The 16,203-nt window shown below is 48.3% G+C and overlaps 1 protein-coding gene across 1 annotated transcript in view; it reads left to right on the top strand.

Annotated features, from left to right (window-relative positions):
- hivep2a (HIVEP zinc finger 2a) overlaps positions 1-15,501 on the top strand; it is a 29,589-nt gene extending 14,088 nt beyond the window's left edge. The window contains exons 4-7 of the mRNA XM_078557479.1: positions 2,624-2,799; positions 6,092-6,193; positions 8,385-9,319; positions 14,310-15,501. Coding sequence (XP_078413605.1) covers positions 2,624-2,799; positions 6,092-6,193; positions 8,385-9,319; positions 14,310-15,038 — 1,942 coding nt within the window. The 3' untranslated portion in view covers positions 15,039-15,501. The remainder of the gene's footprint in view (positions 1-2,623; positions 2,800-6,091; positions 6,194-8,384; positions 9,320-14,309) is intronic.
- Positions 15,502-16,203: the final 702 nt, after the last annotated feature.

The following is a 16,203-nucleotide window of genomic DNA, read 5'->3' as shown; positions in this document are numbered from 1 at the left end:
AAAAAATATTCAGGGAAAATAAAAAGGGACAGTAGCGTTGTGGACTAATGACCCAGAGGCCGGGTCGAATGACCCAGAGACGTGAGTTCAAAACTCACCCAATTACCAACTGTGCAAATTTAGATTCAACTAATTAATAAATCTGGGGTAAAATGCTAGTCTCATTAATAATAATCATGAAACGTCTCTCGTTAAAAACCCCATCTGGTTCACTAATGCCCTTTAGGGAAGGAAATCTGCCGTCCTTACCCGGTCTGGCCTACATGTGACTCCAGACCCACAGCCATGTGGTTGACTCTTAGCTGCCCTCCGAAATGGCCCTAGTGAGCCACTCAGTTGTGCCAAACCACTAAGAGAAAAGCATTGTGGGTGTACCTACACCGCAGGCACTGCAGTGGTGAAGAAGGTGGTTCACCCCCACCCTCTCAAGGACAATTAGGGGGTGCACAGTGAATGCTGGACCAGCCAGCGATGCCCACATCCCACGAATGGATGTTTAAAAACCACATCATTTAATGCCCCCCCGCTACAGTTTTTCCTCTGTGGAGACCCACCCTCAATTCCCGAGACTCCAGGGCAATTCTGGAGAGTTGGCAACTCCTCTCCTGAACACACCCTGACCGCCCGACTTGCCGATTTTTCAGCCGGCTGACGTGGGAATTTTCCTCTCCCTGTAAGACTTCTGAGGGTTCCGTTTCTGCAGAGGTTGGCCACCCAAATCCATCATCTGGGACCGAGCGTCAGCCCCCCCTGATCTAGTGTCTTGCACTTGACCACATCAGATTTCGAGGGGGAGGGAGATGGTGGTGTGGTGGTAATGTCTCTGGACCTACAATCCTGAGGCCTACGCTCTGGTGCCATGGGTTCAAATGCCAGCTGGTGGAATGTAAACTCAACTGATAGATCTGGGATTATAAAGCTGACGTCATTCATGAGACTCAGACCATTGAAACTATCGTTGATAGTTGTTATTTTTTTTTAAAAAAAAGAAACCCCATCTGGGTCACCAATGCCCTTCAGGGAAGGAAATCTGCCATCCTCACCTGGTCTGGCCTACATGTGACTCCAGACCCACAGCCACGTGGTTGACTCTTCACTGCCCCTCTGAAATGGCCGAGCGATCCACTCGGTTCAAGGGCAACTAGGGATGGGCAACCAACGGTGGCCTTGTCAGCGACGCCCGCATCCCATGGGAGAATTTTTTTTGTAAAAAAAAATGTTGTTTCCACAACTCGCTGTTGAATTTCGCGGATACGATCTGTTCCCACGCTCACCACACAGCGTAAAGGAGCGAAACCGACAACCCCAACTCGTGTTCGTAGGGCACCTTTATCGTCATTACATTTCCCAGCATGCTTCGTTCTCAAGTTGCTGCCTTTTAGAATTTGGTTGCCATGGGAGCGCATGCCTCGGGTTATTATGGGTAGCCAGTGGCTCTGGTTGCCATGGGTCGCCAGTAGCTCCGGTTGCTATGGGTGCAGAATAGCTCCGGTTGCCATGGGTAGCGAACTGCTTTCACAATGCATCGGCGTTTATCTTGTCCGACCAAATTCTTCCAGCGAAAGATGTGACGTTTGTAGCTTATCTCCCTTCCCCAAACATGGACGGGAAAGTTAACAAAACTGTTTGACTGCAGCCCGGTGAGACTCTCATGAATTTGGTGGGGGGGGGCGGGGGGGGGAAAGAAAATGCTGGACAAATTTAGCAAGGGCAAGCAATTTCCCCAGCAGGTGACTAGGCCTGAGTGACATGGCGTGGGGTTTAGGGGTGACACTCCTGTGCTGATTCCCAACTGGGAAAACACCTCCCGAACCTGATTTCACATCCCGCCTTCATAACCGCCGCTCAGTCGGAGTCAGGATAGAATCGGAGAATGGTACGGCCAAAAAGGAGGCCATTCGATCCATCCTGCCCATGCTGGCTCTTTGGAAGAGCTTTTAATCTATCGCCCCTCAACTCTTTCCCGACAGCCAGGCAAATCTGCCCTCTTTTTAAGTATTTTTTTATCCGATTCCCTTTGTCAAAAATAGAATGAGCTCCATTGGGACGCGCACGGGAATCTGACCCTTGCACCCTGTTTCGTTTAGTTGGCGTCTGCCCAGAATGTTAAACACCAGCCTGGTTATCGAGCTTATTAAGCCGCCCGGCCACGAGAGTGAACGTGGCCCGGTCCTCGGATCTGATTGGCGGCAGCAGAATCCAAGCGCTATACACCCACGGAAGGGCGCTTTGGTAGGTCGGCGGGCAGTGGGAGCGCGGAGTTAGCAAAACCCCCCCCCACCCCACACTTGGGGCAGGTGAGTGTCCCCTCCACATCAGAAGCCGTCAGAAACAGCGCAGGACCTTCCCGGGTGACGGGTACATTCATGAGGGTCCCCCACCCCTCAAGATGGAGGGGAAGAACCCTGGCTTAGGTACCTGATTGCAGGCTAGGCCAAAGGAACAAATATAAAAGATAGCACGGTGTGACAGGAGAGCCTTCAGCTAGATCAGTCAGCATCCTGGAGCAGAGAAGCGGAGTATATACTTTTATATATATATCATATTATATATATTGCCTTTAACTAAAGAAACTCAGAACTAAAGCAAGATCTTTTTATAAATATTTCCTTTATCTTCTTAGGTATAAATCCAATGAAGACTATGTATATGTGAGGGGGCGAGGTAGAGGCAAATATATTTGCGAGGAATGTGGCATTCGCTGTAAAAAGCCCAGCATGCTGAAGAAACACATCCGCACCCACACTGACCTTCGACCCTTCATGTGCAAGTTCTGTAATTTTGCTTTTAAAACAAAAGGTAAGCACTGTCTCTGTAGCGTGAGCCGGTTTGGGGTGGGGGGTGTGGGGAGCTGTTGTTCGATCCTCACTGGGGAAACGGGCGGTAGTTCGACACGCGTGGTGGCTCTGCGCTTGTTACAACGCGGAGTCAGTTATTTTTGAAGACATGCCGCCTTCAATCGAGGGGACAGGGGACAGAATAACTCGGACGCCCCCGTTTCAAAGCGGTTTGGCCATGACGGTGCCGCGAAATGCCGTCTGCCTGTGTCGCCGAGGTAGACGCAAATAACTTCACAGAGACGCGAGGGAACCAAGCGTCCAGCAAGAAGGAGGAATTGGAGGAAATGAGCATTACTGAAACAATAGCGCTGGAGAAATGAATGGGACTGAAAGCCGATAAATCCCCAGGGCCCGATAATCTACATCCCGGGGGTCGCCATGGAAATAGTGGACGCATTGGGTTGTCATCTTCCAAAATTCTGTAGATTCTGGAACAGTGCCGGCAGATTGGACAAATGTAACCCCACTGTTTAAAAAAGGAGGGAGGGAGAAAGCAACGAATTACAGATCAGTCAGACCAGCTAAGAGTAGGAAACGTGCTAGAGCCTATTATACAGGATGTGATAACAGGACACTTAGAAAATATCAACAGGATTAAGACTAAGTCAACATGGATTTATGAACGGGAAATCACATTTGATAAACCTACTTGAGCTTTTTGAGGATGTAGCTAACAGAATCGATAAGGGAGAACCGGTGGATGTGGTGTATTTGGATTTTCAGAAAGCTTTTGATAAAGTCCCACATAAGAGGTTAGTGTGTAAAATTAAAGCACATGGGATTGGGGGTAATATATTGGCATGGATTGAAAATTGGTTAGTAGACAGGAAGCAGAGAGTAGGAATAAATGGGTCTTTTTCAGAGCGGCAGGCGGTGACCAGTGGGGTACCACAGGGATCAGTGCTTGGGCCCCAGTTATTCACAATATATATCAATGATTTGGATGTGGGAACCAAAAATTAATATTTCCAAGTTTGCTGCCGACACAAAACTAGGTGGGAATGTGAGCAGTGAGGGGGGTGTTAAGAGGCTTCAAGGTGATTTAGACAGGTTGAGTGAATGGGAAAATACATGGCAGATGCAGTATGATGTGGATAAGTGTGAAGCTATCCACTTCGATAAGAAAAACAGAATGGCAGAGTATTATCTAAATGGTGATAGATTGGGAAATGTTGTTGTACAAAGGGACCTGGGTGTCCTTGTACACAATCACAGAAAGCAAGCATGCAGGTGCAGCAAGCAGTTAAGAAGGCAAATGGTATATTGGCCTTCATTGCGAGAGGACTTGAGTACAGGAGCAAGGATGCCTTCCTGCAGCTGTACAGGGCCTTGGTGAGACCACACCTGGAGTATTGTGTGCAGTTTTAGTCTCCTTACCTAAGAAAGGATATACTTGCCATAGAGGGAGTGCAGCGAAGGTTCACCAGACTGATTCCTGGGATGGGATGATTGTCGTGTGAGGAGAGATTGGGCCGACTAGTCCTGTATTCACTGGAGTTTAGAAGAATGAGAGGGGATCTCATTGAAACGTATAAAATTCTGACAGGGATGGACAGACTGGATGCAGGGACGATGTTTCCTTTGGCTGGGGGGTGTCTAGAACAAGGGGTCACAGTCTCAGGATACAGGGTAGGCCATTTAGGACTGAGATGAGGAGAAACTTCTTCACTCAGAGGGTGGTGAACCTATGGGATTCTCTGCCACAGAAGGCTGTGGAGACCAAGTCATGGAAATATAGTTAAGAAGGAAGTAGATAGATTTCTAGATTCTAAAGGCATCTAGGGGTATGGGGAGAGAGTGGGAGTATGGTATTGAGATAGAGGATCAGCCATGATCATATTGAACGGCGGAACAGGTTCGAAGGGTGAATTGCCTACTCTTGCTCCTATTTATTATGCTTTTATGTTAAATCATGGTTGATCTGTAACTTTATATACCTGCCTTGGTCCCATAACCCTTAGTGCCATTGCTTCAACACTCACAGCCTTTTGAGGGAGGGGGTTCTACCACCAATGTTCATGCATCATTCTAAGGCTTGAGAATATATCTCCAGGTTGATATTTAACCAGTGTGCTGCACTGCCGTTTCTCAGAGGAGAATTTACACTGGATGGAATGACACCGAAACAGGCCATTCAGCCCAACTTGTCCAAGCCAGCTTGTATGCTCCACTAAAGCCTCCTCCCATCTTTCCTCATCCAAATCTATCATGTTAATCCTCTATTCCCTTCTCCCTCTTCAGCTTGCCCAGCTTCCCCTTAAATGTATTGACGCAATTCACCTCAACCGCTCCCTGTGGTAGTGAGTTTCCACATTCCCACCACTCTCTGGGTGAAGAGGCTTCTTCTGAATTCCCTGTTGGATATCTCAGTGACGATCTTAGATTGATAGCGAAGAGCGTATCGAGTAATGCTCTTCCCAAAAGAGGAAGCATTCTCTCAGTTTCAACCCTATCAAAATAGTGAGGGAAAAGCAAATAGAGGATCAGGATGATAGATTTTTAAGATGACAAAAGATGGGAGTGGAGCATGAACAGCAGCATGGCCTGGTTCAGCTGAATGGCTTGTTTCTGTGCCGTGTACCCCACTGTAAAGCCATGGAAATACCTCCTTGTTTCAAGCCAGGGTCCCACGGCCTAGCCCTGGTGGCTCAGATGGATATTAAAGATCCCGTGGCAGAATTCAAAGATGAGCAGGAAATTATTTTTTTCCAGTAGCCTGGCCAAGATTACTTCTGCTAATGAGCACAGTGGAGAGAGTCGTGCCTTAAATTACTGTTTGTGGGGTTTAACTATGTGCCAAATGGCTGTCGTGTTTTATTTTGTCTGCTCTGTAACAGTGAAGACAGCAGCAGCCCCTTCAAAGCGAGTTGTTTTATGTAAGGCACCTTTGAAATGTTTGCAAGATATCGATACAGGCTTTCTTTCTGAATGTGGAAACCGATTATATTTCTCTTTAAGAACAGCAGGCTGAGGTATAAGAGGGTAAAGACTGCATTGCGGTAAATTAACAGGCTATTAGTAAACTAATAGATCCATTGGCAGTATTGTAAAACAGGAATTAATTTTCAGAGCTCCATATTTATATTCATTACAGTAATGGGGACAGAATCGGATGAGTCACTCTGCCAGTTACAGGTTTGAAGTGTAGAGTGCTGTGCACATTGGAAGAAATAAATAGACAGACATGTCGACCTTGTGCAGGCTAATTATCTCTATATGTTTACCTTTGCCATTTTGTTCCCTCACTCTAGGAAACCTGACAAAACACATGAAGTCAAAGGCACATACCAAAAAATGCCTTGAGCTGGGAATAGCTGTAACCTGCACGTACAACACAGACACGGAAGAAGCAGGCAAGTTAGAATGCTGCCCCTCGTTTCATCGTTACTTCAGGAGGAGACCATTTGGTCCATCGTGCCCGTGCCAGCTCTTTGAGGAAGCTCACCGATTAGGCCCACTTGCCCCTGCTCTATCCCCATAGCCCTGCAGATTTTTCTTTTTTCCGCTTCAAGCCTTTACCCAGCTCCCCTGTTGATAGTAACTGTTGAATCTGCTTCCGCTGCCCTTTCAGATCACAGCAACTCACGATGTTAAAAATAAAAACTACCCATCTCTCCCCTGGTTGTTCCGCCAATGATCTCAAACCTGTGTCTACTGGTTCCGACTCACCTGTCAGGGAAACAGCTGTTCCCAACCTACTCTATCCAAACCGCTTTCAAAATTTTGAACATCTCGGTTAAATCTCCCTTTAACCTTCTCTGCTGTAACGAGAACAATCCCGGCTTTTCTCTACCTAACTGAAGCTTCTCATCCCTGGGACCACTCTGGTAAACCTTCACATCGCTCGAGAAGCTGAACATCCTTTCTGAAGCTCGGTGCCCAGAATTGTGTATAGAATTACTTTATTGCCCATATTCCAGTTTTCTTCCTTTCCCAAGGAGCCATTTTATTCTGAGATTACACAGTTGCCGGGAGGCTAGCTGGACCTGGGAGGCATCACATTTGAGTCTGATCTGCTCCTTGCCCTTTGTCCACACTTACACATTCCTCAGCAAGAATCGCTAGGCAACAATTAGGAAGCTTAACCTGTTCTTTTCCACCTCCTCAAGAGCATCAAAGCCAACAATTTGTGTCATTTCATTCCCTTTAGTTCTATATTCCCACCTGCCCTTCTTGACCATTCAGCAGAGAGCGTGGACTCGTAGCTTCACCATCATCGTGTGTGCTCTGCCCAGAGGCAGCCCCATTGCTTCTTGCCTTTCTGAGTCTCTCTGTTCTTTTCCAGCCTTTCCATTTGCCAATAGCTTCCTTCAATTTTCAATCCATCCAGCACTGATGTTCTCCTCCTTCCTCTTTTACCTTGAAATCTTCTCTGCAAAACATCTCTGACTGGTCCCTTTCCTCTTACGTTGCGCTCTGCCTAGTCTCCCTGCCTCTTCCAAACTATGTTCAGCAAATTTCTTTGTCCGTTCACTGTCCTCAGCCCCTCACCAGTTCTCTGTCCTTTCCACTGCTCTCCAAACCCACATCCCAAAGCTATTTAGCAAGTTGTCCATTCTTTCCGTAAGGTCCAAGTCTCACATCCATACGAAAAGAACATTCCACATCAAGCTCTTTATCAGCCACTTCATGAGTCGTTTATTCAGCTTTCCAATTAGCAACCGTCTCTGCATACTAAGTACAGCCATTCCCATTTGTTCTTAGTTCCTTGCTGCACCTTCCATCTGCGCATATTATGCTTCCTAAATACTCAAACCCTTGCACCTTCTTTTTCTGCCAAGAATATATAAATATTTCTCGGTGATTTTGAGACATGTGTCGCTTTGGTTTTGCCGAAGTTCAATTTCATTCCAAAGCTCCTGCCTGCTGTTACTGGTCTACCTACCAGTTCTCGTAGTCCTGCTGTGCTTATAGTTACTCCTGGATAACCAGTGGCACTCCTATTAAAGAGATTTATATAGGGTAGATCAAGAGAAACCATTTCCTCAGGTGGGAGTCGTCTAGAGCAGGTGGGGCCCAACCTTAATGCGAGAGCCAGGGTTGTCCAGGGGTGATGTCAGGAAGCACGTCTTCACACAAAGGGTACTGGAAATCTGGGACTCTCTTCCCCCAAAAGGCTGTTGATGTTTGAGGGGTGGTGGGGGGAAGGGGTCAATTGAAAGTTTCAAAACGGTTGATATTGAGGGGTTTGTATTGGGTAAGGATATCAAGGATTATGGGACCAAGGTGGGTCAGTGAAGATAAACAGATCAACTATTATCTAATTGAATGGTGGAACAGGTTCAAGGGGCTGAATGGCCTCCTCCTGCTCCTATTTTCCTTTCACTAGACAAAGTGCAACCCTTCCAGCTGATTAGGTTACATGGTTGAGAGTTGGGAGAGACCAACTGCACTGCCTCCCTCTTCCCAGTGTGTGAGGATTCCAAAATTAGATGTTGGGATTAGGTGGGGAGGTCATGCAGAGATGCCCTTAGGTAAAGACTGACAGACTGAGGGTACATTACCAGTGCACTAAATTCGGCATTAAACTTCCTTCCCCTTCAGGAATGACGGATGAGACTGAGAAGGATGCACTGAGTGAAGTTCCAGTCCGGCACCAGTTTTCAGATCCGGACGAATCTGACGGAGCGGAGGAGGAGGGAGATGAAGATGACGATGATGAGGACGACGATGATGAAGACCGACAAGGAGATAGCACTCCAACCACAAGATCGCGCAGCACGAGCCCACTGCCACGCAGCTCCAAACCATCCTCTGTCACTTTTAGCATTGCCTCGCCCTCTGCCTTTGATGTTACACTCTCAAATAATCAGTCTTCCCTCATTAGTTACCTGGTGACACTACCTAGAATTCAAGTAACGCAATTAATGCCACCCAGTTATTCCCATGCGGGGACACCGCTAACAGACTATCAGAGAAATCTGCATAGTAGGTTGTCAGAATCAGTTGAGTACAAAGATAGACTAGACATACCGACTTCAACAAACGTGTGGCTACCACGAACTGATGACTCATCCTCTAAGGACGATAGCTCGAGAGAAATGTCCCCTTCAGGAGATACAGGTTCAAGTGCTCAACCATCGCCAGGCTACGACAGCTCTCCGGGAAGGGACGCATCACCAACTTCACGGAGGTACCTGTCCCCGAGAAGGGACCTCTCGCCCAGAAGGCACTTGTCTCCTCGAAGAGAGATATCACCGATAAGGCACCGATCGCTGAAGAGGGAACCGTATCTGAGCGAGTTGTCTCCGAGGAGGGATGGTTCCCCGCGGAGACACTTCCTTCCGAGGGGAGAGGTACCATCCCCAAGGCAACTCTCCCCGGTGAAAGACCTCTCCCCAAGACGAGAGTTGTCTCCAAGAAGGGACTACAGAGAAAGGAGACACATGCCACGAATGAGAGCAACTTCACCTAGGAGGGGTTCATTCCAAAGTGGATATATGCCGGGCCAGTATATGCAGCATTCAGACATGAATCTGGTGAGTATTTACACTAACATGAAGGATTTAGCTAAAAATTCAAGTTTTCAAGATAGGAAAAATATATAAAGTGCTTCAATTTTATAGCATTATAGGCAACCACTCTGTGTACTTTGCAATTAGCTACAACAATGTGCGTTCATATATATAGCGCCTCAAAAACAGTGAAACACCCTCCCCCCCCCAAGGCACTTCACGGGAGTTTAATTAGGTTAAAGGATGTATCAGGAAAGGTGACCAAGAGCTTGCTCAAAGGGGTAGATTTTCAGGAAAAGAGGCAGAGAGGGTCAAGGGGAGAGAACTCCAGAATTGTGGAGTGAAGGAAATCGGGCATACGCAAGAACTGGAGGAGCACAGAGATTTCAGATGGTTGTTGGGGTCCATGAGATGACAGAGGGTGAGGCCATGGAGGGATTTGAAAACAAGGAATGGGAATCTTAAAATTGGAGGTGTGGCTGTACCGGGAGTCAGTGTAGGTCAGGCAGCACAGCGCTGAATGATGGGCGAGCCAGACTTGGTACAAGCTAGGCTTCTGGCTACAGACTCTGCTTCAGACGTATCTCCTAATTGGAAAATTAAATTTCAAGCTGCTAAAACTAACAAAAAAAACCCTGTCTGACAAAACCCGTCTTCCGTAATGTGCTTTAAAAAAGTACCGGGTGAATATTATTGTGGGTTTTAACTGGGTAAGCAACACTGAACAATCACCAAAACCTGAAACAACAAGGAGGCAACCTTACTTAATGCTAGGTTAACTAGTTTTTAAAACAATTCAACTAATTACGTTCTGATTTGTAGTCACGTTTGGAAAGGGAGAACAGCTGGAGATTTAACTTCCCGTCACAATGGAATGTGTATGGCAATCGTTGGACTGTTTCAGGTTTCTCTGGCGCTGGAAACATAGACACAAACCCCTGGCGATGTTGGCCTTATGTCTGCTGTGCTTGGGATAGGAGTTTTGTGCTCCAAAGCCAGGACCCTGGTTCAAACTTTACCCTCAATTTTGACTTCCCCCAGAGTGGGTGGGCTTTGGGAGACCTTTCTATGACAGCATCACTGAGGGAGTTAAAGGAAGGGTCGTGCATTTAGATGGCGCCTTTCACAACTGCAGGAAGTGCAGCCAACAAAGTGCTTTCGGAGTGGAACCACCAGCACAGCGTAGGAAAACGCAACGGCCAATTTGCGCACAGCAAGCTCCCACAAACAGTACCGTGGCGATGACCTATCTTTTAGTGATCAAAGCAAAATGCTGCGGATGCGGGAAATCTGAAACAAAAACAAAAAATGCTGGAAAAAACTCAACAGGTCCGGCAGCGTCTGTGGAGAGAGAGAGGCAGAGTTAACGTTTTGAGTCCATGTGACCCTTCTTCGAATAAGGGTGATAAGGACTCAAAACATTACCTCTGTTTCTCTCTCCGCAGATGCTGCCGGACCTGCTGAGTTTTTTTCCAGCATTTTCTGTTTTTGTTTCTTTTAATGATGTCGGCTGAGGGATAAATATTGGCCCAGAGAACTCCAATACCGTTCTTTGAAATAGTGGGGCGGGGTCTTTGAGACGAGAGACGGGGGCCTTGGCTTAATGTCCCACCCGAAAGGGCAGCATATCAGCCAATGCAGCGCTCCCTCAGTAGTACACTGAGAAAGACAGGGGAGGCGATGGCTTCGTGGTTATGTCACTGACCAAGTAATCCGGAGACTCACTCAGGCTAACGCTCTGGGGACAGGAGTTCCCACGACAGCTGGTGCAATTTGAATTCAGTTAATAATTCTGGAGCGAAAAGCTAATGTCAGTGATGGTGACCTTGAAACTATCATCAATTATCTTAAAAAACCCAACCGGTTCACGAATGTCCCTTTAGGGAAGGAAATCTGCCGTCCTTACCTGGTCTTGGCCTACAAGTGACTCCAGACCCAGAGCCATGTGGTTGACTCTTAAATATAGAGGCCTGGCAAGCCACTCAGCTCAAGGGCAATTAGGGATGGGCAACAAACGCTGGCCCTTGCCAACCATGCCCACGCCCCATGAAAGAAAACAATTTAAAAACGTGCCAGCCTGGTACTTGAGCAGGTGGAGTGGGTCGTGAACCCATGACCTTCTGATTCAGAGGCCAGGGCGCAGCCCACAGAGAGGATGGGTTGTATAAATGAGGATAAAACAAAGCTATTTTTTTTTTGGTCTAGTTTGAGGTGGATCAATGAGGTCATCAGGGCTTCCACACCCCCTCCCCCACCCCCCCCAACCTTGCAGCGTTGGCCACACCCTGTTTTACCCCCACCTCCCCATTAGCATCAGGGCCAAGGAACCCTCCGGCCCGCTGTGCTCGGAGTCCGACTCCCAGTCCACGTGGATTCAGATGTTGCAAGGACAGTTTGGTTGTTACCCCAGACACTGAGAGTTTAGCTGGTATTCACATACTCCAAAGCACCACACTGGTGTGTTTAACAGTCCCCCTGTGTTCAAATAAGGGAACCGTTTTAATACTTAGAAAGAGAACAAGAAAGGCCACCTCATTGCAAATGCAAAATTGATACGGGGTTTTGTGGAAGTTTCGGGGGCTTCAGCTGCCAGCTGGAGCCAGCGACAGCCCCACGCCCCCTCTCCCCGGGAAGGCTCCCCGCATCTTGTGCCACTCAGGCGCTTGACGGGCGCCCAGCGGGCCTCCCCCCCCTACCCCCCCACCCCCGAGGATCAAAGACCCCGGACACAGAGGTCCCGCCCGTCAAGAGCTGCTGGCCAATCAGAGGCTGGCAGCGCCACTGGGCAGGTGGTGGCCGCCGCGGGTACCACACCCACCTGAAGGCCTAGGATCGTCGCTGGATCCCAGGTCAGAAGTGGGTGGATGACAAGGTTTGGGTGGGCGGGTGGGGGGGGTCGGAAGATCAAGAGCAAGGGCAGGGGGATGGCTTTCAGTGTGTCTCCGCACCCGCCTCCCCTCCCCGCTTTACCTTCCCCTGGTGAAGCACTGAGTGCCTGTGAACGAGGGCCCCCCCGCCTTCCAAGACAAGCAACAATGGCTGGGTATGGCTACTCAGCAGCTTCAACAGGGTAGGACAGGTCTTCCCGCCATGGACATAATGGAGATGGAGGTGGGAAGACAGTGGGAGCCCCACCCTCCCACTCAATTAAATTCCCCTCCGGCCCCCAAACTCACCTCGGAGGAGGGCCCAACGCTCCACCCAGGATCTTGACCATTGTTTGTGTTCCACACGAACCTCCTCCCACCCACCCCTCTTCATCCAATCGCGTCATTTATTCCTTTCCCCTTCCTGTGTTTATCTAGCCTCCCCTTCGATGCATCGGTGCTATTTGCTCAACGGCTTCTTGGGAGGACAGGTTTCACACTCTGACTGCTCTCCGTGTATCAAGTCTGATTCCGGGGCCTGAGCACAAAAGTCAAGGCTGCTTCTCCAGTGCAGTACTGAGGGTGTGCTGCACTGTCAGAGGTGCCACCTGTTCAATGGGACATTGAACTGAGTCTCCATCTGCCCTCTCAGGTGGATGTAAAAGGTCCCATAGCACTATTTTGAATAGTGGCAGGGGAATTTACCCCAGTGTCCTGGCCAAGATTTATACCTCCATCAAGCTCACGAGAATGGATTATTGCTGAAAAAAAGAGACAGTTTTTTATCGCAGCTTTTCGTCTTGCACTCATCAGGACAGTGCACAAGAATACCTAATGTAAAAGGAACAGCAATTTATATTACGTGAGAAGAAAATGCTGATTGGTTGGCAAGTGGACTCTGATTGGTAGAGGCATTGCCATGGGGAATGCACCAGGTGATGGTGGCTGACAGTTAATTGCCAAGCGTTGTTTGAAAATTTAAACCAGCCAGCTTAACTCTAATTGGTCGAGACATTTCCCCGAGGAATAAGCCAGTGAATGGCTGTCACTTATTTTGTTTAATAGATTACCTGGTCGTCATCACATGGCTACTTGTGGGAGTTTGCTGTGCGCAAACTGGCTGCCGTGCTCCCAACATGATAGCCCAGGGTTGGTCGAAGCGAATATAGTGGATGAATATCAAGGGAAGCTAGAAAAGCACATGAAAGAAGGAATAGATAGATATGGTGTTCGGGTGAGATGAAGTTTGTTGAACAGTCTCAAGTGATAAACACCAGCATAGACCAGTTGAGCTCTAATTACAAACAGGGATATAGATTTACTGAACATGTTTCTTCTGCATTACAGTGATGTAAAACAAATGGATTAGCTAGGCCAGAGGGATTTACAGTTGTGGAATTTAGTATGCTGTCTCCATTCTAGTAGCCCACGTTCGGCCAGAATGGCCGCTGCACCTTTACCAATAGGAGCCCGTGCGGCAAAGTGAGCTGGCCATTCCAGTTCAAAATGCCATTTTCACCAACTGCTTCTTGAGCATGTACACCAATTTTGTGGTCTTGCTAATCCTTGTTTTAGAGCACTGTAATGCAGAAGAAACATGTTAATCGGATCTGTATCCCTGTTTTGTAATTAGAACCACTTGACCCAACTGGTCCATGCCCCGATGTTTATCACTCGAGCCTCCTCCCAAACAACTTCATCTCACCCTATCACCATATCCATTCGTTCCTTTTCCCATGTAACTTCCCTTGATATGTGTCTGTTCTATTCGCCTCAACCTGTTCCGAATGGTGGGGTGTGATTCTCACCTTGCTGTGCGGTGAGAGGTACTTTACAGCAGGTGAGAAACAGGCCACTCAACCCCGCCCACTCAACCCCGCTGGTCTCCATGCTCCACACAAGCCTCCTCCTTCAACTACTTCATCTCACCCAAGCAGAATTATTGATTGATTTGCTATTGAGCTGGAGCTTAGATTATAAAGGGACCCACTCGCCTAACAAGGCAGTGGTGAAAATTATTTCTTGGGGCATGGGTGAAATCAGATGTGAAGAGGGTCAGAAGCTTGTACTACGTGAATAAACAAGGCACGGACTCCTGTAAATTGCCTTTGTATTTATACTTTTCATTTTTTTTTTATTGTGTACAGAGACAACCTCACCAGAATTTGTACGATAACAGCAGAACAATGCCTTGGCCATCGTACCCTGTCCATGAGAATGCCCAGGGAGAACCAGGTCGGCCCATCCTTCCCGAGGGACAGCAAGGCTGTCTCTTCAGCCACCTTCCTTTGCACTCCCAGCAACAAGTGCGGACCCCCTACCAAATGATACCAATCGGTGGCATTCAAATGGTACACTCTGATGCCACAGCTTTCCCTGGGCTGCTGCCGGCTTCTCAGCTCCCCCTCCAGGTGAAGCAGAGGGAAGAAAGCATCATCGATGAGGCCACGCACTGCGTCATCGAGAGCATCAAGGAGATGGACATCTTTTCCAAGTCCGAGGACGTGCAAATGGCGTCTCCCACGGCCGTGTCCCCTCCGCGGCCGACCAGCCCCACCGATCCTTTCGGGATGGCTCCCCCCAGGGCCGAGGGGAGTCGGACGGCGGGAGAGGAGACGTACGCCCGGGTTGTGGAGGAGCGGCAGGAGCATCGGACGTTCCAGGCCCGTCCCGAGACGGGCCCGTGCCCCACCAGGGCGGTGATCGCCCAGTCCCGGCTGGAGGAGACGATGAAGGCCTTCGATTGCCAGCGGCAGCTGGGAAGCGGCGCCAGCGGGCAGGGCGCCCCCGAGGAGCCGGGCGCGGAGCAGCTCAACGGGCCGCAGTCCATTCGCCCTGAGGACCATCGGCTGCCAGGGTTCGGCCACCAGGGGTGACCGGTGCCCGAGCCGGAGGAGAGGCAACTACAACAAGGAGAGGCTTGACCCAAACCACCAGGGCTATAAAACATGCTACAAAATGCCCTCCCAGCTGGGTTCTCAGTGAAGGCAAGGGTACGGGGAGGGAGGGAGGGGGTGGGTAGGAGAGAATGCGGGGGTAGGGGGCATGCCAGCTGCTGCAACCTTTGTCTATTCTTGGTCTAGACTTAAAATACAAAATATACGGAAATATTTTCTATTTGTATGTAAAAAGAAAAAAAACCCTGACCAAAATCAACTTGCAGACTTACCTTTGTTGTCCTGTTAAGTACTTTATTTTATTTTTTAAATGTTGCAGATATTTTGTGCCTTTTGCTTTTGCTCGAACTCTTGTATGCGTTATGAAGAAAAGAGAATTTGTACAAATTTTAGAACTTGTGTACCTGCTTAATAATTGTCATGTTTCTTCTCAGAGCACTTGGCAGGTCTGTTTTGGGGTGGGGCGGGGGTGGGGCGGGGGGGGTTGGGGGTACTTTGTCTTGAATGATGTGAATGATTCGAAACGGTTTATTTGTATGGGTGGGGTGAAGGGGGTGAAATATCATTATATATGTGAGGTTGCACTAAAAATGTATTTTTATACAATTGAACTACTCTTGTGTACAGCAATGATTCTGTGATACTAATATTTATTACTTTTCGTTTTATAACTTGTAGAGGTTTTGTGTCTCCCCCTCATTGTAGGCACCTCTTACATGACGCATGGGATTTGTTTGGCGAAAGTTACGATAAAGATTTATACGCTGTAAATTTTTTGCTGCTGAAGTTCTAAGGGGTGGGCACTGTCATTGCAACCAATCCACATCTTATCGCAGAAGAGTTTGTCCTTAGCGCCCTTCCATTTCTGTTTGAGCAGCGAGTGCTGAAGATATTGTGGGTGTTGGGAAAGAGAGAGGGAATCTGTCCCTAAAGAAGGAGCTGAATTAGTACCGCCTTTGAGGTACAGATGGTTTTTTTTTTGTCTCTTGGTTTCAAGGTTTCCTTCGTCCGTGTCTCTCTCTCTCTCTCTCCCTCCCTCCTCGTTTTCTTCCCTGGTGCCTCAGTGAAGCATCGATTGTGCCTGAGTGACGGGTGGTTCTATTCGCAAAACTGCCTTCAGTTGCTGCTGCTGTGTGTCTGCTGC

The sequence above is a fragment of the Cetorhinus maximus genome, chromosome 14 (assembly GCF_964194155.1).
Source record: "Cetorhinus maximus chromosome 14, sCetMax3.hap1.1, whole genome shotgun sequence".
Taxonomy (NCBI): Eukaryota; Metazoa; Chordata; class Chondrichthyes; order Lamniformes; family Cetorhinidae; genus Cetorhinus; species Cetorhinus maximus.
This window is presented reverse-complemented; position numbering and strand designations above follow the sequence as displayed.